Raw genomic sequence first — 24,434 nt, 5'->3', positions numbered from 1 at the left:
AAATGCTTTATGGAATTTATGTTTAAGGTATTAGCATGAAGACAGCGAGACAGATAAAAGTTAACATAGTTCGTTAGAGTGATTGTTAAGAATTAAGCAATGTATTGGCAAACAGTGGCAGATGGATTGGATAAGAAAGGGGGAACCAGATCATGGAGGGTAGTTATAGTGGGTCATTCAAACTGTAGTTAGTAAGAAACCATTTTAGGATTTTGAGTAATGAAATAATGTGATGATAGTAGTGTTCTATTGACACCACTTAATGTGGTATAGGGTAGCAGGTGTTCCCTGGTAGAGTGTAGTTAAGTTCCTCATAGACCTTTGTTTCTCTTTATGGATGGCATCTCTTACTGGTTGGACATGCAGAAGACAATAAATTCTTAATGTATGTTATTAAAACTCATGGAAACTAATAGTTTGTGAGCAAACAGTGAAGGAAATGATATTCCTTTTGGTGTCAGTGTGGTATCTCTTCTTTTTCATTTGTGTCATAAGGTTACCTTAAGTCTTTTACATGGGTTTAGGGATGAAGTGTATCCAGACAAGCTTGTGTGTGTGAGTATAGTGATGAATTAATTGAGAGTCACCTTCAGCACAGGAGAAAGACTGGGTTCAAACAGACCTGGGTACAAACTTGCCTGTACTAATTATCAACTCCTAAGTTATTTACTCCAAAGCTTTGTTTCTTCAGCTGTTATTTGTGGGTGGTTATACCCACCTCAAGGGGTTGTTGTGCGGATTAACTTTCCGGTCCGTAGTGCGTACTCCATGGATGTTAATTTTCATTCCTCTTTAGTAAATGAGTAAAATACCTCCCAGTTAATTAGATCTTTTGCAATTAAAAGGTAATTTGTACTAAAAGAGAGGAGTGATGTCAGCATCATGGTGGAGTGAGTTTCCCAGAAATCTTTCCCCTCCAATATACAGTGAGAAAAACATCCATACTCCAACAGAGGACATCCAAACACAAGACAAAAAATGTCAGAGAGACCCAAGAAGCCATGCAACAGAGGGCAGAGAGGCTGGAGCCCCCCTCGGAAGAGTTGGAACAGGGTAAGAGAGATCGTCACTCCCTCCCCTTAAAGACTGTGATACAGGACCCAGGGACGCCTCCGAGAGGGAAGGAACAGGGGAGAGGATGTGCACTCGTGGGAGCATCAAGGACTCTTGAGGGCCCTTTCAGCCTAGAGGAAAGCCCTCTACCAGAGTGAAAGCTTTCGCAGGTGGTGACTTCATCAAGCCAACACCCCAGGAGACTAGACAGAGCAGAGGGATAAAACCCGAGAGCACGCAGAAGAAAGCGCCCCTCCCCCCACCCGCACAGCATGTCTCCAGCCCCTGGAATCTTGGCTGTAGGCAGAGGGCTAAGAATACGTGGCTTTTGACCCCACTAAGTGGTGATGGGCAGTAACTGTGACTAAATAATGCCAGGATGCGAAAAAACAGAGCCATTCCCTCTAGCAAGATCAAACTTTATATTAGATCTCTAGACTAGAGAGAAAATGACAAGTACCCAGAAATCAGTCCTGAGGACACAGAAATATGTAATCTAAATGACAAAGAATTAAAAATAGCTATCATCAAAAAACTCAATGAAGTAAAAGAGAATGTAGAGAAATAGTTCAATGAGTTCAGGAGCTACTTCACAAAAGAGATTGAAACTATACAGAAGAATCAATCAGAAATGTTAGAGATGAAAGATACAATGGAAGAAATAAAACAAAATACGGATTCCTTGAACCCTCGAGCAGACACCATAGAGGAGTGTATCAGCATGATCCCAGATAGAGGAGGAGAGACAACTAAGACTAAAAAGAAATGAAGAAAGTCTCAGAGAAATATCCAACTCAATTAGGAAATGCAACATAAGAATTATAGGTATTCAGAAGGAGAAGAGAAGGAGAATGGAGTAGAAAGCTTCTTCAGAGAAATAATAGCAGAGAACTTCCAAAACCTGGGGAGGGAAATCCATGTAGAAGAGGCTGCAAGATCTCCTAAATATGTCATTGTGAAAAGATCTACTGTGAGACATATAATAGTGAAACTGGCAAAAGACAATGACAAAGAAAGAATACTAAGGGCAGCAAGGCAGAAGAAAATAAGCTACAAAGAAACCCCCAGTGGGTTTTCAGCAGACTTCTCTGCAGAAAACTTACAGGCTAGGAGAGACTCGAATGACTTATTCAAATCATTGAAGGACAAAATCTTTAATCCAAGAATAGTCGTTCCAGTGAAAATATCCTTCAGATATGATGGAGAAACAAAAACTTTCCCAGACAAACATAAGCTAAGTGAGTTTGTAGCCACAAGACCCCCCCTACAAGAAATTCTCAAGAAGCCCTCATACCTGAAAAAAAAAAAAAAAAAAAAAAAGGGAGAGAGAAAGGGATTACAAAGCACAGAGTAAGGAGGTAAATAGGTAGACAGAATCAGAGCAGGACAGCAAATACTCAAGTATAGCATTAAAGACAAAGGGAAGGAAAACAGCAAAAACAAAGATAATCTTGTCATTTTAACCACAAACTCATAACACAAGATGGAATAGGATGTGAGAACAACAACTTAGGAGGGAAAGAGGAAAGTGACTGAATCAGTTTAGTCTAAGGAAATAAGAGACCATCAGAAAAGGAACTATCTTAGCCACGAGATTTTGAATACAAACCTCAGGGTAACCACTAAACAAAAAAGCAGAACAGAGGCACAAATAATAAATAAGGAGAAGACAAAGAAACACATCCTTAAAAACTACATAAATCAATGGGTAAAGCAAAACACACAGGATGAGAAACAAAGCAAATGCAGGAGAACTGGAAAACAAGAGGTGAAAGGGCAGTGATAAGCCCTCATGTATTTATAATCACCCTAAATGTAAATGGATTGAATTCTCCAATAAAAAGATTCAGGGCAGCAAGATGGATTGAAAAACAAGACCCAACAATATGCTACCTCCAGGAAATACATCTCAGCTCCAGTGACAAACACAGGCTCAGAGTGAAAGGGTGGAAGACGATACTCCAAGCTAATGGCAAACAAAAGAAAGCAGGTTCACAATACTTATATCAGACAAAGTAGACTTCAAGATAAGACAGGTAAAAAGGGAGAAAGAGTGACAGTATATAATGATCAAATGGACACTCCACCAAGAAGAAATAACACTTATAAATATCTATGCACCCAACACAGGAGCACCAAAGGACATAAAGCAACTATTAACAAACCTAAAAGAAGACATTAATCATAACACAATAATAGTAGGGGACCTCAACACTCCATTCACATCAAGACACTTCTGACTTGATAGATCTTGATGATCTATCAAGACAGAAAGTCAACAAGGTAATAGTGGAATTAAATAAAAAGCTAGACCAGATTGACTTACTAGACGTATATAGAACACTCCATCCAAAAACAGCAGAATACACATTCTTCTCAAGTGCACGTGGAACATTCTCAAGAATAGACCATATGAGGGGAAACAAGGCAAGCCTGAATAAATTTAAGAAGACTGAAATAATAACAAGCATCTTTTCTGATCACAATGCTCTAAAGCTAGAAATTAATTACAGGAAAATGGCTGAGAAAAGGACAAAGATGTGGAGACTAAACAACATGCTATTGAACAAGCAATGGATCATTCAAGAAATTAAAGTAGAAGTCAAAAAATATCTGGAGACAAGTGAAAATGAAATCGTACCATACCAACTCATATGGGATGCAACAAATCTGTATTAAGAGGGAAATTCATTGCAATACAGGCTCACTTTAACAAACAAGAAAAATTCCAAATAAGCAAACTCAAGCTACACCTAATTGAATTAGAAAAAGAAGAACAAACAAAGCCCAAAGTCAGCAGAAAGAGAGAAATAATAAAAATCAGAGCAGAAATAAATGCTGTTGAAACAAAAAAAGGCAGTAGAAAGGATCAATGAAACGCAGAGCTGGCTCTTTGAGAAGATAAATAAAATTGATAAACTCCTAGGCAGACTTACCAAGAAAAAAAGAGAGAAAGCTCAGATAAATAAAATTAGAAATGAAAGGAGAAATAAAAACGGGTACTACAGAAATACAATGGATTATAAGAGAATACTATGAAAAACTATATGCCAACAAAATGGACAATCTAGAAGAACTGGATAAATTCTTAGACTCTTACAACCTTCAAAGCTGAATCAATAAGAAATAGCAAATCTGAATAGACCGACCACAAGGAAAGAGATTGAAACAGTAATCAAAAGCATCCCAAAGACTAAAAGCCCAGGACCAGATGGCTTTCCTGGGGAATTCTACCAAATTTTCAGAGAGAATTTAAAACCTATCCTTATCAGGCTATTCCAAAAAACTATGGAAGATGGAAAGCCTCCTAACATATTCTACAAGGCCAACATCACTCTGATACCAAAGCCTGACAAGGACAGCACAAAAAAGGAAAAGTATAGGCCAATATCACTGATGGATGTGAAAATTCTCAACAAAATATTGGCAACCCGAATACAGCAATAGATCAAAAAGATCATACATCATGATAAAGTGAGATTTATTCCAGGGACACAGGGATGGTTCAACAACTGCAAATCAATCAATGTGGTACACCACATTAACAAAATGAGGGCTAAAAACCACATGATCATCTCAATAGATGCAGAAAAAGCATTTGACAAGATCCAACAGCTATTTATGATAAAAACTCTTAACAAAATGGGGATAGAAGGAAATTACCTCAACATAATACAGGCCATACATGACAAACCCACAGCCAACATCAGACTCAATGGGGAAAAGCTGAACGCCATCCGTCTGAGAACAGGAACAAGACAAGGATGCCCACTATCATCACTCTTATTCAACATAGTGCTGGAGATTTTGGCCAGAGCAATTAGGGAAGAGAAAGGAATAAAAGGAATCCAAATAGGGAGTGAAGAAGACAAACTCTTGCTGTTTGCAGACCTGATCTTATATACAGAAAACCCCAAAGAATCCATTGCAAAACTATTAGAAATAATTAACAACTACAGTAAAGTTGCAGGGTACAAAATCAACTTACTAAAATCAGTTGCATTTCTGTACTCCGATAATGAACTTTCAGAAAGAAAACTCAAGAATACAATTCCATTTACAATCGCAAAAAAAAGAATAAATTACCTAGGAATAAATTTAAGGAGGCAAAGGACTTATACAATGAAAACTATAAGACATTACTGAAAGAAATTGATGATGACATAAAGAGATGGAAAGAGATTCCATGCACATGGATTGGAAGAATAAACATAGTTAAAATGTCCATACTACCCAAAGAAATCTACAGATTCAGTGTAATCCCAACCAAAATCCTAATGACATTCTTCACGGAAATAGAGCAAAGAATCCTAAAATTCATATGGGGCAACCAAAGACCCTGAGTTGCTAAGGCAATCCTGAGAAAAAAGAACATAGCCGGAGGCATCACAATCCCTGATTTCAAAATGTTCTACAAAGCCATAGTGATCAAAACAGCATGGTATTGGTACAAAAACAGGCACATGGATCCATGGAACAAAACTGAAAGCCCAGAAATAAAACTGCACATCTACGGACATCTAATGTTCAACAAAAGTCCCAAGAACATACAATGGAGAAAAGACAGTCTCTTCAATAAATGGTGTTGGGAAAACTGGACAGCCACATGCAAAAGAATGAAAGTAGACCATTATCTCACGCCATACACAAAAATAAACTCAAAATGGATCAAAGACTTGAAGATAAGTCCTGAAACCATAAAACTCCTGGAAGATAATATAGGCAGTATACTCTTTGACACAGAACTTAAAAGGATCTTTTCGAATACCATGTCTTCTCAGACAAGGGAAACAAAAGAAAAAATAAACAAGTGAGACTTCATCAGACTAAAGAGCGTCTGCAAGGCAAAACAAACTAGAATCAAAACCAAAAGACAGCCCACCAATTGGGAGAAAATTTTTGCAAATCTTATATCTGATAAGGGTTAATCTCCATAATATATAAGGAACTCACACAACTGAACAACAGAAAAACAAACAGCCGGACCAAAAATTAGGCAGAGGATGTGAACAGACACTTTTCCTAAGAAGATATACAGATGGCCAATAAACACATGAAAAGATGTTCAACATCACTAATCATTAGGGAAATGCAAATCAAAACTACAGTAAGATACTGCCTTATGCCTGTTAAAATGGCTATAATCAATAAGACTAAAAATAGCTAATGTTAGAGATGGTGTGGAGAGAAGGGAACCCTCATACACTGCTGGTGGGAATGCAAACTGGTGCAGCCACTATGGAAAACAGTATGGAGATTCCTCAAAAAACTAAAAGTAGAACTACCTTATGACCCAGCTATCCCACTACTAGGTATCTACCCAAACAACTTGGAATCAACAATCCAAAGTAACATATGCAGCCCTGTGTTCATTGCAGCACTGTTCACAATAGCCAAGACATGGAAACAATCCAAGTGCCCATCAACTGATGATTGGATAAATAAGATGTGGTATATATGTACAATGGAATACTACTCAGCCATAAAAAGACAAATTTATCCCATTTGCAATAACATCGATGGCCCTGGTGGGAATTACTTTAAGTGAAATAAGCCAGTCTGAGAAAGACAAACACCAGATGATTTCACTCATATGTGGAATATAAACAAACACATGGACAAAGAAAACAGTTCAGTGGTTACCAGGGGAAGGGGGGTGGGGGCGGGCACAGGGGGTGAAGGGGAGCACTTATATGGTAACAGACAAGAAATAATGTACAACTGAAATTTCACAATGATGTAAACTATTATGAATCTCGATAAAAAAACGTAATTAGTACTAAAAGAAATCTCAAAATCAGGAATTTACATGCCTTTCCTTTTTTTTAAAGTCAATATTTCTAATACATTTTTAGTTTTCCTGTCTGCTGGAAGAAATTTCCAGGACTACATTGAAGTTATTATATGAATTTATTTTCATAGGGTCTGTAAAAATCATGAAACATAGGTGCTTTATTCATCGCTTTACTTACAAAAAACACACACATACACAAATTTGTCAAGACATTAAGGTTATGGTTTCCTTCCAACTCTTGTATCCTAGAAAGAAAACATTCTTCAGAGCATTTGAAATTCATAAGCCCATTGCCAACAGAGTATTCTGCCAATTCCTAAGCTAAAACTCCAGCCTTTCAAATATTTGTTTACTAAATAAAAATGAGACAAGTATTTTGCTACACCTATGCTGAAATCATTAAAAATGAGTTTTAATTACACAATATGTTGAATAAATCACAGCGAGATGAACAGCATTTCTATTGTTTTAAAAAAAAGTAATAGCCTTTTATTTTTGCTTTCCTTTTCATCCTCTGCTTTGGTTTCACCACTCTGAAGGCAAATTTAAAAAAAATAGATAAGGGGCCTGGCCCAGCGGCAAAGTGGTTAAGTTCGTGCACTCCACTTCGGAGGCCCGGAGTTCATAGGTTCGGATCCCAGGTGTGGACCTACACGCCACTCATCAAGCCATGCTGTGGAGGCGTCGCACATACAAAATAGGGGAGGATTGGCACAGATGTTAGCTCAGGACCAATCTTCCTCACACACACCAAAAAAGATAGATAAGGAAGACACTTAGGTGACCTCCACAGCCTTTTGCAAGACCCAGAAACATGTTTCAAAATCTGCTGTGTGAACACCAGGTCAAGCATGAACCTCGTGACTTTGTTTGTATGCACTATGTAAATGTATGTTTTTAAGTCCACTGCTTGACTGAAATATTTTTGATGGATCAGTTCACCTGACCCTCACTATTGTTGACTGCACAAGTAATTACAAAATTTGTGATTCTGCGTTTTAGTTTTTTTCACACATGAGGGATAATTTATTGCATGAATAAAATTGTACATTTCTTTGATTACCCTTAGAACACAAATATGAGCTCCGATCACTATTCTAAAATGAGAATTGCAGAAATTCAAATGCATTTAACTTTTATCATTGGCATCAATAGCTATATTAGTTATAGATAAATGTATATATATGTATATATGTCTGTATGTGTGTGTGTGCATACACATATATGTTACATGACCATGTAATACGAAGCCTGCTGAAAAAGTAGATGATTATGTTAAGCTGTTAAGTTGATAATTGTCTTTATGTTTTGTTCTGGTGTTACTATTGATTATCTTCATGAAAAAAGGCAGGTGGGGGAGAGTGAGAAAGGAAGATTGCTTTAGAAAAAACAAAAAATGAAAAGCCTCCTTTAAAAAATTAATATTTTAAAAACCCCACCTTGTTGATCAAGAACAGGTTTTTCTCAGGGTCGGCCCGGAGGCACAGACATTAAGTTCACACATTCCCCATCGGTGACTTGGGTTTCGCCGGTTCGGATCCTGGATGCGGACGTAGCACCGCTTGACAAGCCATGTTGTGGCAGGCGTCCCTCATATAAAGTAGAGGAAGATGGGCATGGATGTTAGCTCAGGGCCAGTCTTCCTCAGAAAAATGAGGAGGAAAAAGAACAGGTTTTTCTAGGGAAATCCTTCAATTAGGGAACAACATTGGGAGTTCTCAATGAGGCTTTAAGTCATTATGGCTTCTTTACTACATTTGCTGTTGTTTGATTTATATACTAATGTTTTATAAAAACAAATTTGTTAATAAATCTCTATACAAGTACTTGGGTATAGAGGATTATTTTTTTCTGAAAATAGAAAATTCTTCATACCCAAACAGTCGGGTCTATAACATGACTAAAAGGAATTATCAGGTGGCAATGAACTAGAAAAAGCAAAATTCGGAAAACAACTAAAATTTTATCTTCCTCACAACTTTCAAATTCTGTGGTTCTTTAATCTGCCCCTGCCTCTCAGGAAACAAGCAGTCATACGTGAAGGTAAGGCAGTCGCTTCTGCTCATGTAAACATAGCCAGGTGCAAAGAAATTTGCTGTGCGAGTTTCCACTGAGAGCCACGCACACCCACCCTGGTGACTCAATTCACAACTGAGTCTTTTCAGGTCTTTCCGTGACATCTTTCACTTGCATTCCTGTCAGTTTCCCCTGTTACATCCCTCATGTTGGAGTCTGTACACCCCTTCTGTGGGGGACTGTAGTCTGGACCTCAAGAGCTGGTCCTTTTAACCTAACTGTTCCCCAATTTTCGTTTTCCTTTGGGAAGTGGAAATGAACCACGTCCCTACCTGAGTCTGTCCAGGCGCCCAAATGAGCCCCAGCCCCTCCCAACTCCTCAGGCTGCTTCCTTTCCCAACCTAAAAAATACTCTCCCGACTTTTCCATGGGATACACACTCACGATGGGCTTTAGTAAGTGAAGGGACGGGGATCTCCAATGTAAAATCAAAAACATTTCTGGTGCCCAAATATTTAGGCTGAAAAAGCAGGAATTTTATGAACTAAAGGTATTAGTTACTTTGTGGATTACTGTTCTCCTGTGCAGGCATGTACCGGCTTCCAGGTTTGTGAGGGTTTTGATGGATACACTGATAGCAGCAGAGGCGTCCCTCCACGGCTGCTCATGAAGACTGCCTCTGAGCCTGCAGCTGTGTCTGCTGTCTACAGAGCTGGTTCCTTTTCTGGTTCTGCCTCTTTGCATCCCAGTAGGCCCAGTGCCCTCGCTCAGCAGGACCCACCTGTGTCACTGTTGTGAGCCAGCTCTCGTATCAGCAGCACCAGGTCAGCAGCATTACAGTCAGCCTTCCCGCACTTGGTTATAGGATAAGCTCATGTCAGTGAAGAATTGCTTGAAGGATAGCGCCCTGTACATGTGGAATTACATCTAGATATGCTGGCACAAGCAAGTGAATGAAACCTTTTACTAATATTTTTTACCATTTCTTGCTAATCTGGCCAAGCTAAAAAAATTGTGGCAAAAAGCCAATTTCAGATGCCACATGAAAATAATGTGAAATATTTATATAAGGGTCTTAAATGGATGGCTTTTAAGATCGTAACCACTTAGTGTACTTTAAAAATTAAAATAAAAATCTAGGTTCAATATTGCTATCAATTTTTACATAGATTTTGGTGTTGAAGTGTTATCATCAACTCTAACTTAATGGGAAATAGCAAAACTCCAAAAAATTATTTCTATCATTCAGTTATTTTCCTGTCCAGCCTCAGGGACTCCTGTCTTCTGTTCCCTCCTCCACTGCCTTGGTTTAGGTCCTCATCACCCGGTAACTGACTACGGACGTGGTCTTCCAGCTGCTTTCTCTGCCGTCAGCCACTTCCCCACCCGAGTCACAGCTGCATACTGATGCCAAGGTTTCCTACAGCAGCATCATTTTGATATTAAACTTTCACAGTTCTCTACTGCCTCCTATGCCATGAGCAAACTCTTAGACCTAGCTTTCAAGACTCTCCAAAGCTTGATCTTAACATAGTTCCCAACCTTGTCACTCAAACATTTGCATCGAGACCATGTTTAACTGGTTGGCGCTCTAGTTTTGGTGAAGTCAGAATGGTTATGTAAATTCCCATTCTAATACTTCATAGGTTTCTGACCTTGGATGAACCAAGAAACTACACTTCAGTTTCTTCTCATATGAAAGGGGAAATTTAGTATCTGACTCAAAAGTTTGTAAAGTCTATTAATTAGAGGAAAAGGAATAGTAACAGTAGCAGTAATGCCGTAGTAATTATTAGTCACCACTCTTGAAGCACTGAACTATGTTCTAGGTACTAGGAAAAATGTCTTATAGCCATGATATGATTTAACAACCTCCCCCCCCCCCACAGCCTTGTAAGTAGGTGCTTTTGGACCCACTTTACAAATAAAGAAGCTGAATCACGGAGAGGTTGGTAGTTTACTAAGTTTTATACAGATAATAGCTCAGTTAGGATTTTAAATCTGGTTTGTCTTAAAGGACCTAAGCAGAGTAAAACTAACTTTGCAATCGTGTGTAATACAGTTTTAATGCATTCGTTTTTCCTGGGAGGAATTCCATAGTTTCTCAGATTTTCTGAGGATCTTGTGAGTCCCAAAGAGCTCAGAATCGGTGAACTAAACTCTCGATTCCTCAATTAAAAACAAATGACCTGGGTAATTTATCTTTAGAGACCCCTAGAACTTTGTCTGGCAAACGGTAGAAAAGAATCAATTACATGTTAGATAAATTATTTATCAATAGTTGAATAATTCTATAAATAGTTCCTGGCACAAAATAGATAATTAGTAATTTTTAAAAGAATATGTATCACATACTTGCTGCTGGTCTGAAGATTATAGCACACAATACCAGAATTGCTGTACCAGGCCTACATAGAATTATGACTGGATAAATAGTGCTTATAGATGGCAGACTGTCAAAGGGCATATACTTCTAATCAGTTGCTGAAAAATGAGTTTGCAATTTATTATATGATTATTTTTGTTTAAACGGTCACTAAAATGGTCTCTTTTACTCTAGTTTAAGAGAGGGAATTAAGCCTCCAAAATCACCCTGGTCATCAACTCGAGCCACCCAGAGGAAAAGTATAGTGCAGATAGACCACACACGAATAAATGACATGGAACAGAGCTGAGGATGCTCTTAGACCCCCAGCTAGACTCAACAGGAGATGGAAAAAAATCCTTGTTCATATCGTGGTGCAATTAGCCACATGCAAACTTGATTTTCTTAGCAAGACTTTTCTGAATTTAGTGAAGACCTTCTAATTCACTAAAAAGCATGCTTCATATCCAGACTGTAGCCTGAAGGAATATAACATGTACTTTGGCGTTGTTTATCCAAATATTTTCTCAGGGTGTCCACTTTACCTGGCTGGCATAGACCTAAGTTGTTTTAATTCTATTAAAGTGCTTATTAATTAAAAACTATAAATGTTGGTAGTAGAGTATCTTTGAAAATACTGATTTTTGGAAGAGCTCCTAGGTGGCTGTTTTCCTTATCTTTTAAGTGCTCAGTGTTTGTGCCTTAATAGGTACCCCAGTGGCGTTCATACCTCACCACGTCCAAACAGACAATGCCAGCATTCCCAGCATACCCTCCTCAATGGCAGAAGAAAAGCTTGGAAACGTAATTTTAAAAATGAAAGTCTGCATCCTGTACCGCTCTCCTAATTGTAGCGGTACTGTTTTGTCCTTTTCTTTTGAAAATATTGTCTTTGCTACAAGGCTTTTAGACTTAATCAAAAATTAGAAGCAATGAAGATGATTAAAACTTTTTGAACAGCCAGAATTATCCTGAGGAAGTACATTTTAAAATATTAAGTCAGGCATTAATTCAGTGGGTAAAAGGTGTAGACTCTTGTTATGGATTCCTGGAAAGAGCTCTTACCACAGCCGACTCTGAACAGGTGGCCTCACACGGTGGCCCTTGTTTTCTGGGATCTGCAGTCTGGAGCCTGGAGAAGATGTTCAGGGCCAAGAAAAAAGTAGAGAAATCCATTTCCTCAGTGCACTAAGCTTCTGGTTGTGGGTCTAGACTGTGTGGGAGTCTAAATCAGTTCCTACCACTTACGGGGTAACTTCGGCTGAATCACACAAGCCGTCAAAGTCTTCATCTCCTAATACGTAAAATGGGGACAGTAACAAAAGTTAACTAATATGGTGAGACATGGACGAGCTAATACACGTAAAGTACCTGTGAATATTAACTGATATTTCTGGCTGTTGCTTTTATAGCACTTTATGAAAACTTTTTGTTTCCTTTAATTCTTCTAGTCTTGGGACAACATTAATAGTGCTGGATACAACAAAACACTTTAAAGGTTTGAGCGTATGTGAAGGTAAATTAGATTTCCATTAAATAAAACAATACTTATCCAACATACATGTAAATGCTATTCATAGTCGTAACTTCATTGCATTATATTTGCCCGTATATGGTAAGCAACTAATAAATGAATGCAATAAAAAATTTTTTTCATAGTCAAACTATGTCTGACTCAAGTGGGGGAAGCATCTGGGCGAGGGGCCAGGGAATTATTCTGAAGCGTGAGGCCCTTGGGAGCAGCCAAGCCGAGGTGTAGTGTCGAGGACAGGCAGGGTGGGCAGGGGGAAGGCAAGAGGAGCACCGAGCCCTGGAGGACCTGGCGGCTCAATGGGAGCGTCGACATGGCAGCAAAGGATGTGAGGGAACGCCCAAGATCAGTTTCTCTCAGCTTCTGTCGTGCAGAGCGCAGCTGAGCTCTGACTTCCTTCTGGAGCTGGGCAGCCAGGACACGGGGCAGATCCCCACTCTGCCTTGTGTGGGCAGCCAAGCGTTATCAGTGGAAGAGAGTAAGAAAGCATAGACTACCAAGTTTCAATGACAAGTTCTATGAAATCATCCTGGTTCATGCTAGATGCTCAATAAGCAGTATTGCATTCTTGTTCTTTTCAACACCTGTCTATAGACCTTTCTGGCCCTCTAACAGGGACCACAGGTTTTTCTGGTCACCGAGAGAGTGGCCCTCTCTTCAGGGAAGTGCACAGAGAGTGACAGCAGAGGGGCAACCAGGGTGCCGGGTTCCAGGCATTTGAAAGAAGACGTAAGGCAGGGAAATAGCTGGCGTTCCCATCTCTGCACATTTCCATCACAGGCTCTCCCTCAGACACAGGGTTACTGCCATCCCTGTCAGTGTGTGTAGAGATAGTTGGACTGGACCGTATTTAAGATCCCATTTCATCTCAGGGTTTTTATGCAAACAAGTAATTCAGAGTAGACCCCTTTTCTACTGAAGTTTTTCATTTTTTCCTTCCTATCTCCTAATCCTAACCAAATGCAGAGCACTTAGAGTGCTGAGCTATCTCATATTACTGATCTACTGCTGCGTAAAAATCACCCCAAAACCTAGCAATGTCAAACAACAAACATGTATTGGCTCACACTGCACCGAAGGTCAGGAATCCAGGAGCAGCTTAGCTGGGTGGTTCTGGCTCCAGGTATCTCGTGACTGTGCAGTGAAATTATTAACTGGGCCTGCAGTTGTCTGTAGGGGCTGGAGAAGAAAGTTCCAAGCTCATTCACATGGTTGTTGGCAGGAAACCTCAGTTCTTCTCCATATGGGCCTCTCCGTAGGGCTGTTTACACAACATGGCAGCCAACATCTCCAGGGTGGGGAATGAGAGTATGAAAGAACAAAGATGGAAGTCATGATGTGTTTTATAACCTAACCGTGGAAGTCAGATACCATCACTTCTACCACGTTCTGCCACAGCAAGCTGATGGAAACATGGGTGTAAATACCAGGACTGGGGGTTATTGGGGCCATCTTGGAGGCTGACTCTCACACATCTCTTTAGCTTCTCAACTGGCAAAGCCAGCTGTATGGATAGCCAGCGGGGACTGAGATTTAAGCAGCCCCATCCTATCTATTAAGCACTGGAGAAATTTCACTAATCAAAGATTTGATGGTGATTTCTGAATGTTGTTTCTAGATATGGATTTAGGTATTTCAAATTTACGTATTTAAATATTTAACGTTATGAATCTGCTCAAATTTGTTCTGTCAGTCATTTAACCTACAAGTAAATATTAATAGCTGCTATGTATCAGAAGCTGTCAGGGCAATTATGATATGTGTAACAATCCATTATGTGCAAAAGATCAAGGATACACAGAGGAAATAAAGTTATCTGGGGAGTTGAGAAACCTTCATGGAAGAGGTGATTTTGAGTTTTGTTTTAAAAGATTAATAAGAAGACTGACAAAGAGGCAAGTGGAAAGATATATATTGGAAAAAAAAGCCGAGTTTTGGGAAGTTTCAGAAGGCAACAAACATATAGAATGATACCATCTTTATAAAGTTATAATTTATTTAAACATACAAATTTGATAAAAATATCAAAATATAAGCAAGGGAATGAGAAATTCATAACTCGGGGTAGTGAGTACATCTGGAAAAAGTGGGGCAGCTGAAGGTGTGATGAGAGAGAAACCAGAGATAGATTCAGTGGCACTGGTGATATTCTAGAGTTGAATAGGTTTATAGGATTTTAAGTGTTAGAATTATTTATAGTAATTTTTATGTATGAAATATTATATAGTCATTCTTTTAACATTCAAGATATGTTGTCAGCAGAGGGAACAGCATATGAAAACGCATAGAGGGGAAAAGGCTTGGAGTAAAATATAAAGACATGATTGTGACCAGCAAATTATAAATAATGCATTATCTTTCATAGTATACGGTTCAGCGTTCTGGAATTGTATCGGAGTAGACAAAGGAAAGAAGATTAGAGATAGAGTGGAAAGCCACAAACTCAACACACAAGATCTTGCAAAAGGAGCAAGTACTGTTTCTTTGTTGAGAACCAGGAGGCTGATTTCTCCTTTGTTGCCTGTGTGGTGATAAGATCAAGGCATATGACAATTGAGAACCTTGAATGATGTGAATTAATGATAAGTTACAGGAGCAGTTGTTTTTTTCATCATTAGGAGAGAGGTCTGGTGCATTTTAATTGTCTAAAACTCATCATGTGCCAACGACTTTGTTCCCAGTGGGATTCAAATCACAAGGTAGGACTTTATTCAACAACTTACCCTCTTAAACTATTGTGAAGCTGCAAGTAAGGTTTAATTATATTATTGCCAATCATCTGAAAAATGGTAATTAGTTGGAGCTCTCGGCCAGTATTTCTGATTAAAAGTGCCGTGGCGAATTCAATAGGTCATAGGTTCATATCCTGATCGTGTTAATTTTTTTCTAATGCCTTACCTTATTCCTGAGACAAGGAGTGACTCCATCCTTGGAAATGCTGCTGAGGAAAAGCTTGATTGATCTGAAGAGCAGAGATACATGAGATGAGATGACTTTTGCTGTTGTTGTTTGACCTTTTGGTTTTTTTGTATTCTTCTTACTAGCCAAAAAAAAAAAATTTGTGACTAAAAGACTATTTTCCTGTGAGAGATTTGAAGGGCTTTTAATAATTCAACAAAATCCAATTTCAATAATCAACAAAAAAGGTTGATGGATAACTAAACGCCATATTTATCTGACCAAGAGGGAAAGAATGAGTTCCTACGTGTTTATCTAGGAAAAAGGCCAGGGTACTTTTTTTCTGGAGAAGGAGACATGGTCCACAAGGAGGAAGGTTATTCAGGTTGGATTTTTTTTTCTGAAGAATAAAACAAGACACAATACCTGTAAGCCCACACTGGGACTTTCTGACCCAGAAGTTGTATCTGTTTTGACAAAAGAAGACAACAGTGTCTAGAGGTGTTTTCTGAATCAGTGGTGTTGTCTTGCTGATCTCCGCCGCCACTGTAGCTGTTCCTGGTGACCTTGAGCGCCAACTCTTGAGTCTTCTGCTCTTGGTTCCACTGACTTGTTTTTTGTTGGTCCTTTGGCTGCTCCAGAGAGCTTTGTTTTGTAATTAGGTCTGCTCTTGGTGAAAAATTGCTTTTACTTCTAGCCCGCTGATAGCACATTCCAGCCAAACTTTATGCATATTTTCTGAGTGTGAGCATGCCCAGAAGCAACATATACCTGCCCTTCTACCATTTTGCATGTTATTCATGGTTACAATGAGTCTCATTGACATCAGATTTGTATCTTAGCAGAGGTGTCTCTGATTTGAAATCACAGAAAAATTCTCTCTAGAGCTGGTATTAGATGATTGATATCTGAAAATGCCTGAGGCTCCTTCCCTTCCTGCCTTCCTCTCACCTGAGTGTCCTCTGAGACACAATCCTGGAAGTCTTCTGCCTATTTTACATACTCAATACTCTCATAGTCCCCACATGTCTTTGTAAATAACTCCCTCTTTCTGTTTTTTATTTCTGCCTGTGACTAGAACATCCTCGTTACTTGATCCCCAATAGCCATGTTTCGTTGGTTTTTCACTCAAAGTGGCATCTTTAAAATAAAAGTCTGTTGTTCAGTAGCTTGAACTCCTGTGTCTTTTGATTCCCCACTGCCTGACCTTCTGAGCATCTCACTCACTTCTTACTCCTTCCAATCATTCTAATGCCTCCTCCTCCCATCGGAGTTACTAAAATAGACTTGTTCTGCATTCCCCAGCAATTTCCTCTGGACCGTGTCCTATTTTCCTTACCTGTGAACACAAGATTTGCTGACATTTATTGACCATTGAGTGACTGTCAATGTTGGGCACTTTAGTTCCACTGTCTGAAGCCACGTAAGTGGCCTCCTAGCTCTTCTTTCATCTCATCTCAGTCTCTTTCCATTCCTGTTCTTTGCATGACAATCATAAAAAAAAATTCTAGGGGGAAATAGGGAGAAGTTGGTGAAATGGCACAAACTGTCAGTTGTAAGATGAGATCTGAGGATCTAGTGAACAACACCGTGACTGTGGTTGATAACACCATATTGTACAATTGAAATTGGATAAGAGAGTAGAACTTGTGTTCTCATGAAAAAAGGAAAAAAAGGTGAGATGATGGATGTGTTAATTAACTTAATGGGAGGAAAATCCTTTCAAAATGTATACATGTATCAAATCACCACGATTTATACTTTAAATATCTTAAAATTTTATTTGTCAACCAAACCTCAATAAAGCTGAGGGGGAAAAAACAAAACTTCTGAGCCATATTTACATGGAAATTACATTCTGTTGTTTACTACCCAAATTCAAATTAGTCCTCCACTCCCTGGAAACTGATCTGTTCATTCAACTCATTTAAAGATTAACTGTCTACTGTGTGCCAGGCAATGCCTTTGAACTGGAGACACTAAGATAAATTATGTACAAGTTTAGTCTTTAAAGAATTCAAAGTATTTTGGGGAGATTTTCCAAAGGATGATGACAATAAAATGCAATTTCTGTGATAGGAGGATGCACAAAGAGCTGTGTGCTCCTAAGAAGAGAGCACACGTTCACAGCACCCTTGAGGGAAAGAATTAATAGAGAAAGTAACGTTTGAGCAGTCACATCAAGTCTGCTTGACGTCCACCCAACACCCCAGGGAGGGAACGGCAGTTCCAGAGAGAGGACGGTTAATGCAGAGACCTTAAGGACTGAATAAGCAAATTTTTCGGTGATTGGAAAGGTCACACAAGGAAAAGAAATGGGAGATAATGTTACAAAGGAAGGCCAAGGACTTCTGTATAAAGGGTCTCAGTTATCTTGCTGAAGAATGTGGAATTATCTTGTAGGCAGTGGAAAAGCAACGAAAATTTAAGTAAAGGTGGTTATGGGAAGATGTCCTTTCCACCACTGTACCTTTTTCCTCTGTTTCCCCTCTATGATTTCACTCTCTGTCTTCTCCTTAAGCCATGTTCTTTAATTCCCTTAAATATACTCTTAAGTAGTAATAGTCTCTTATACCCAATGTCATGGGATCTGAGGTCCAATTTGATTGGACCCCTTTTCCATCCATTTCTGTTACCACAAGAAGCACAAGACAAGACATCCCTCACCCCTTGGACTCCAATTCCCAAGTACTTGTACTTTGCCATCTCTGTCTCCATTTCCTTCCCTTCCCTGTCGTCTGAAACACTTCACTCCAGAGAAGTTCCAAGGCAATCATAGTCAGTCATCAGAAAAATCCCCTTAATAATCAACCTATTTTGAGAATATTCCCTTTACGTTCTTTTTTGTAACTAAAATTGGTCTCTCCATTGATTACACTCTTTCCTCTCCATTCCTTCAAGTTGGTGGCTGTTTTCTCCTCCATATTCCTTCTACCACTAGGGCTGGAGTCATGGTGCATGTCCTCCCTTTGTTCTTTTTGATGCCACTTCAAGATCATTCCTCTACCCTCCTCCATACAAACTTCCAGCTTTGACTGATTTTGTCAGACCTTTCCAGGCATTGTCCCTCCTTGCTGTAACCATCTCCTAATCCTCAGCTCGTTCTCTCTCTTCTTTGATGATTTTATCTCCTGGTTCAGTTCCATTCCCTTCGATACCACCCTTGGTTTAATTCTTGGCCATCTCCGTATTCATGCAGATAATATTTCTAATGTTCCAGGCTCTCAGTTATTGGATCTCTTCTCCAATTTCATATTCCTTCCTAACTCTGAGACTCACTTCCATGGGTATACCCTTGACATTGCTCTTACAAATCTCAATTTTGAATACTACGTGACCACTGAGTATTTTTCCAGCTCATTCCTGCTAGTATCATGATTCCTAATATCCTTTGACCACATCAGAATTTAAGAGTAGATCTTAAATTGATCTTATCACCTTATCCTCATCCCATAATGCTATTGCTTCCTTCCTTACATGACATAAATACCATGGCAAGTTAAAAAATCACTCTCTTACATATATATATGTATATATATATATATATGCATCCCCAAAGTTTCCTTATGTTTCTCTCTGCTTTTTATATTCACCTGGTGATACCAAAACTCTGGTGAAGTCAACTGCCACCTCGGTATCTGCATGCACACAACTGAGTAAGGCTGGAGAAGAAAGACACACCACGTAGTGAAACTGATCTCAGTTTAAATTCATGGTCATGAATGCTGCCTGACAATTATTCTGTGTTTCCCTAGTCCGTTCTCTTTACAACTCCCCTATCCAAATATTTCATACTTCCTTCTCTCTCCGTTTTCCTAGATACTATTCTCTCAGTTGGTGAACCTTCCTATCTCACTAAGAAAATTATAGCACTCACAAGAGATCTTTTTTAATCTTCCACCACTGCTTATACCCACTGCCAGAATCTGTGATTTTGTGTGCTACCCTCATTTCTGTTACTCTGATTGAACTGTCCGTGTTCCTATCAGAAGCCAGCTTTATCCTGTCTCTGCTCACCTGTATGGAACGTATGCTTCCAGCCTGCAACTGCCCGTGAATTCCATGTGTGTATATCTGACTGGAGTTGAATCTCCAATTAAATATTTAAAAGGCATCTCTAACTTAGCACTCAAATAAATGAACTCCTGGTAACAGTATCCTCCTCTCACCCCCACCAGAAAAACACCAAACACTAGTTCCTCCCATGGTTTTCTCCTTCTCAGTGAGTGGCCACCTCATTCTTCCAGTTTCTGGGGCCAGAAAACTAGGTGTTATCTTTGACCTTTTTCTTTTTTCACACCTTTATCTTGTCCTTTAAGAAACTCTGTGTTTCTCCTTTCAAAATATGCCAGGAATTGTACTGCTTCTGCCTGCCTCCATTACTCCCACTGTGGTCCAGGCCACAGCATCTTTACCTAAATTATGCCACTAACTGCAGAAATTGAATCTTGCTGCTCCCTTGCCCACTGCACTTGATTCTCAAGAGCAAGCGCCAGAGTGATCCTGTTAAAATGTAAGTAAGATTACCCCCCTCCACTGCTCAAGACCTTTCAGGGATCCCCACCGCAGTCAGACTGGAAGCTAAAACCATTCCCGTTATCTAAAATTCCACGTGTTCCATTTCCTCTCTGGCCTCATCCTTTCTCTGCCTTATTATTTCCCCTTACCATTTATCACTGGGTTGCATCCTGTATATTTTACTTTTCTTTCTTGTTTCTTTCCAGTCTCCCCCATTAGAATGCAAATGCTATGAGGTCAAGGATTTTTTGTAAGTTTTGTTCACTACTGTATTGCCAGAGCCTAGATCAGTGCCTGGCTCATAGTAGGCGTGTGATAAAAGATGGATTATTTAATGAATGAATTGTTTTCACATGGCTATGTTATGTAATCTCCTGTGCATGCTAGTCCTTTTGTAGATGTGTGATTTCCTATAGTAATTAAAAGGATTGTCTCTGAAATCAGACCAAGAGAAGTTTGAATTCCGTCTGTACGTTTACCTTACCATGTGACCTTGCAAATTGCATTCAATGTCACCAAGCCTTGTTTTCTTATTTTTAAAATGAACATAATAGTGACTAACTCATAGGATAATTGTAAGAACTAAATGAGAAAATGCAGATCAAGTGTTCAGAATGCCCAGAGCAAACTTAGTAAACTTTTAATAAAAATAATTAATATCTTTTTTATTAAAGCTAATACATCTTGTTTTTCTTTTTGTGTCTTAATTTTCACTTTTAAGAATTTTATGAGAAGAAGATAAGCTCTTTGAGATTCTATTTCTTTTTAAATCAGGCTAATTTGTTTCACACTGGTATTTCATCAGTTGTTCTTTGAGAGTGAGGTAGGATCCTGATGTGTTTGGCTCATTTTCGGTATGCTGATGTCATATGGGGAATCAGCCCCATAGTTTTGTTCATTTTTCTGTGACAGAGTACTCCAGATTAGAAAAAATGTTGGTTATGGGTCTGGCTTTTGTGTGAAAAGAAAATAACTCCCTGGAAATGATGCGGGGTCGGTGAGCCGAGGAGTCGAAAGAAAGATTTCTTAGACTCTCAAGATCTGGCAGTAGTGCTCTTTTATTTAGAGAATAGTGTGGAATAGCATGGGGACAGGACCCATGGGCAGGCAGAGCTGGTGTGTGGGGACAGGACCCACGGGCAGTCAGAGCTCCTGCTGCTGCCCCGAGTTGAGGGTTAGGGCTAAATTTAAGGCATAGGTATGTGAGTCATCTCTTTACAAAACAAAGGAAAAAAAGTTAAAATGGTACCAGTGCCGGTAGGGTCCGGCCATTGGGCGGTCCCACAACTTTTAGATAAGAATCAAACCGGATTGAGTAAATGGCAGAAGTCACCGCTCAAATATTATCTTCAGCTAAAGACAAAGGAGGATTTTGGGGTGGGGGGGTCAGTTACATGAGGTTGCCAGACAGTAAACAACTTAAGTTCTTGCCTTCCCCATTAAGAGTTTCCAGAGATAAAGCCATCCCCCCTTCCTCCTGGCGCAGAGAGGGAGGCATGGAGATTTCCTTCACAAATGCAATTGTCTCTGATCAAAGGGCAAACAAATTCCACTCCTTGGAGCCTGCTTCTTATCTGTAGTTTTAAAAGTAACCAGCCTAAAAATCCTCATCATAAACTGTTTTAAAATTAAGCAGCCTAAAAATCCTCATCAAAAGGAAGTATCAAGTGCGTCACAAAAATGGTTAGAAAGGAGTTTTCTAAACATGACACTCCAGAAGTTCCTTCAGATCATTTGCATTCGGAGCAAGTCATCCATGTAAAGCTTAACATTTTACGTTCAATCATGTTAAACTCTTTACTTAGAAACATAACCCTTAGAAGTATAACAGCCCTAAGTGTTTGCGGCTCTCATGGGTCAACTACATTCTTGGAATTAACAAATATACAAGTAGGCCTGGCTCTTTTCCCCATAGGTTCAGTCGTGGCAACACAGGAGCGGACAACATGGAGAGGTCATCAGCCGGAGTTGATTGCACAGTCAGACCAAGTGTCTCTGAGAGTTTGCACTAGATAGACATACTGTGCAAGTTTGCCACAGGTGGGAGGGGTGTTTTTATTTTTAGTGAGAAGCAGCCACTCTAAGATAAATATGTTTTGTTCAGATTACCTGGGAATTGATTAGAATTTGTATTCAGAGAGCTGGAACTAGAATCCTAGTTATTATGACTGCTAACCTGTGGCTTTCATTTTACATAACAGTATTCGTATATTCTAGGCCAGTAATAAAGAAAAGCCTTAGTCTAGGATAATAATAACCAGAGTCCTATTTGCAGCTCTGTGAATACAAAGATTTGCTGTCCTTGACAAGACTTGTCTCCTCTGTGCTTTAATTTACTCATCTGTGTACAAGTCGGGATTGTATCTGCCCTGTATTTTTTACTGAGTTATTGTTAAGATCGTGTTCAATGTGAAGCTTATAAAAGTGAGATGTTGTCTATTCCATGCTTCCTAATCCGAAGGATATTTCAACAGCAGTAGTAGCAATTTTTGGTGCACTGTTCTCTTTTCAACTTTTATTCTTTGTTCTTCCCTTTCAGTTTCTAAATTTCTATGTCTTCATTATTATCACCTCCTCCTCAGCCCTCCCCCTCGTTTGAAAATAGCGTATTGGATTTGGCCAATAGGAAGTCCAATGATAAACTCACGCTGATAGCTGAAATAAAGAGTTCCTCTGACTTTTCTTCCTAAAATTTTGATAACACCAAGTTCTCCTTTTCAATCCTGTACTGGGGTATGAGTTACAATCGTGTCTTTTCTTCTCATTTACACAGGAAATGACTTATTTCTCGTAGCAGTCCACGAACTGGGACACGCTCTGGGGCTGGAGCATTCCAATGACCCCACGGCCATCATGGCTCCCTTTTACCAGTACATGGAAACCGACAATTTCAAACTACCTAATGATGATCTGCAGGGCATCCAGAAGATATATGGTAGGTTACCACCGCTTCTATTTGGTTAACCCTACAGCAAAGTCCAGAATTCCTGCTGTGTTTTCTTTTTTGAAATAGATGCTGTAAATATATGAAAGAGATAAATTCTAGGGGAAAAAAATCTAGTCTCTTGGCAAAACTCTTCTATCAGTCAAGTTTTGTTGGCCACAGTCCCAGATATCTTAATATACAGATGATGGGAAAGTCTGTACACTGATGAAGTTTTCTTATTGAGTTCAGTTGAAACCTGCAGTTATAGTAAAGATCTAATAAACTTTAGTATTTAAAATTCAGGTAAAAAATGTAATAAATGAATGTACCCAATAAAAACACTGAGAAATACAAGACTTTCATATAAGATACTGAGACTTTGGTAAAAACTGACCAATTGACTTTCCATTTAGGATATTTAATGTTAGATAGTTCCTAGATAAATCACTTTTGAAGTTGAAAAAAATAATCTTGTGTGATGTGTATAACAAAATGACCTCAAAAGCATGTACTTATTGACTGAGAATGAAGGTTAGCAAACACATGAGCAAAAGTTAACAAACGGCTAAAAGTACTAACACATAATTCGAAATAAGTTTCTACTACAATAAAATTGTCTTTATTTATGGAGTTCAGTCAATGAATGCAACTTCAGACAAAAGGGAGAAAGACTATTATACATATTTGCCATAATCCTGACTCCCTCAATAGAACCATTGACCTTTATAAAGACATTTATTCCACACATAATTGTTAAGAACTTGACATTTATAATTTACGTATAGAGAATATGCTTTGCTAAATTAGTGAAGTGAAAACTTTCATTTTTATAATACAAAGACAAATGTGTGTTATCTGTATGTTAATATCCAGTATCCAGAAGATGCCATTTGCCTTTTTAAATAGCATAGTTAAAGTTCACTAATTTGTTTTGCATTCATTAGTTTTTCAATTTCAACATCTCGGCAGGAAGCGTTCTCTCAGGGTTACAATAAGATTTGAAAAAAAGGTCAACTTTGTGCTGCTCTTTATTTTTGGGATACTGAGAAAAGAGAAATGTCTCAAAAGCAAAACTAAAAAGCTCATGTGTTGAATGAGCTCCCCTTTGCCTCAGTGCCTGTCATCAGAATTCCTCCCAAGTAGTTAACTGAGGGGCCTCTTTCTCACGACCTCATGAATTAGTAGTCTAGACTGAAGGTCTGCAAGAGAATATTCTTTCCCTATCTCAATATTAAGTGTGAACAGCTCTGTATTTCTTTTTAAAAACATAAATCCCTTCAGGAATGATGCTTTACATCTGTACCAAATTACTTGTGTAGACTTTGGCTGCTTG

The 24,434-nt window shown here is 38.9% G+C and overlaps 1 protein-coding gene across 1 annotated transcript in view; it reads left to right on the top strand.

Moving 5' to 3' along the window:
• MMP16 (matrix metallopeptidase 16) overlaps positions 1-24,434 on the top strand; it is a 289,314-nt gene that overhangs the window by 187,963 nt on the left and 76,917 nt on the right. Inside the window, exon 5 of the mRNA XM_046642690.1 lies at positions 22,949-23,110. Coding sequence (XP_046498646.1) covers positions 22,949-23,110 — 162 coding nt within the window. The remainder of the gene's footprint in view (positions 1-22,948; positions 23,111-24,434) is intronic.

This window comes from Equus quagga, chromosome 16 (assembly GCF_021613505.1).
Source record: "Equus quagga isolate Etosha38 chromosome 16, UCLA_HA_Equagga_1.0, whole genome shotgun sequence".
In the NCBI taxonomy this organism is placed as follows: Eukaryota; Metazoa; Chordata; class Mammalia; order Perissodactyla; family Equidae; genus Equus; species Equus quagga.
The sequence above is the reverse complement of the archived record's forward strand: the minus strand, read 5'-3'. Positions and strand labels throughout refer to the sequence as shown.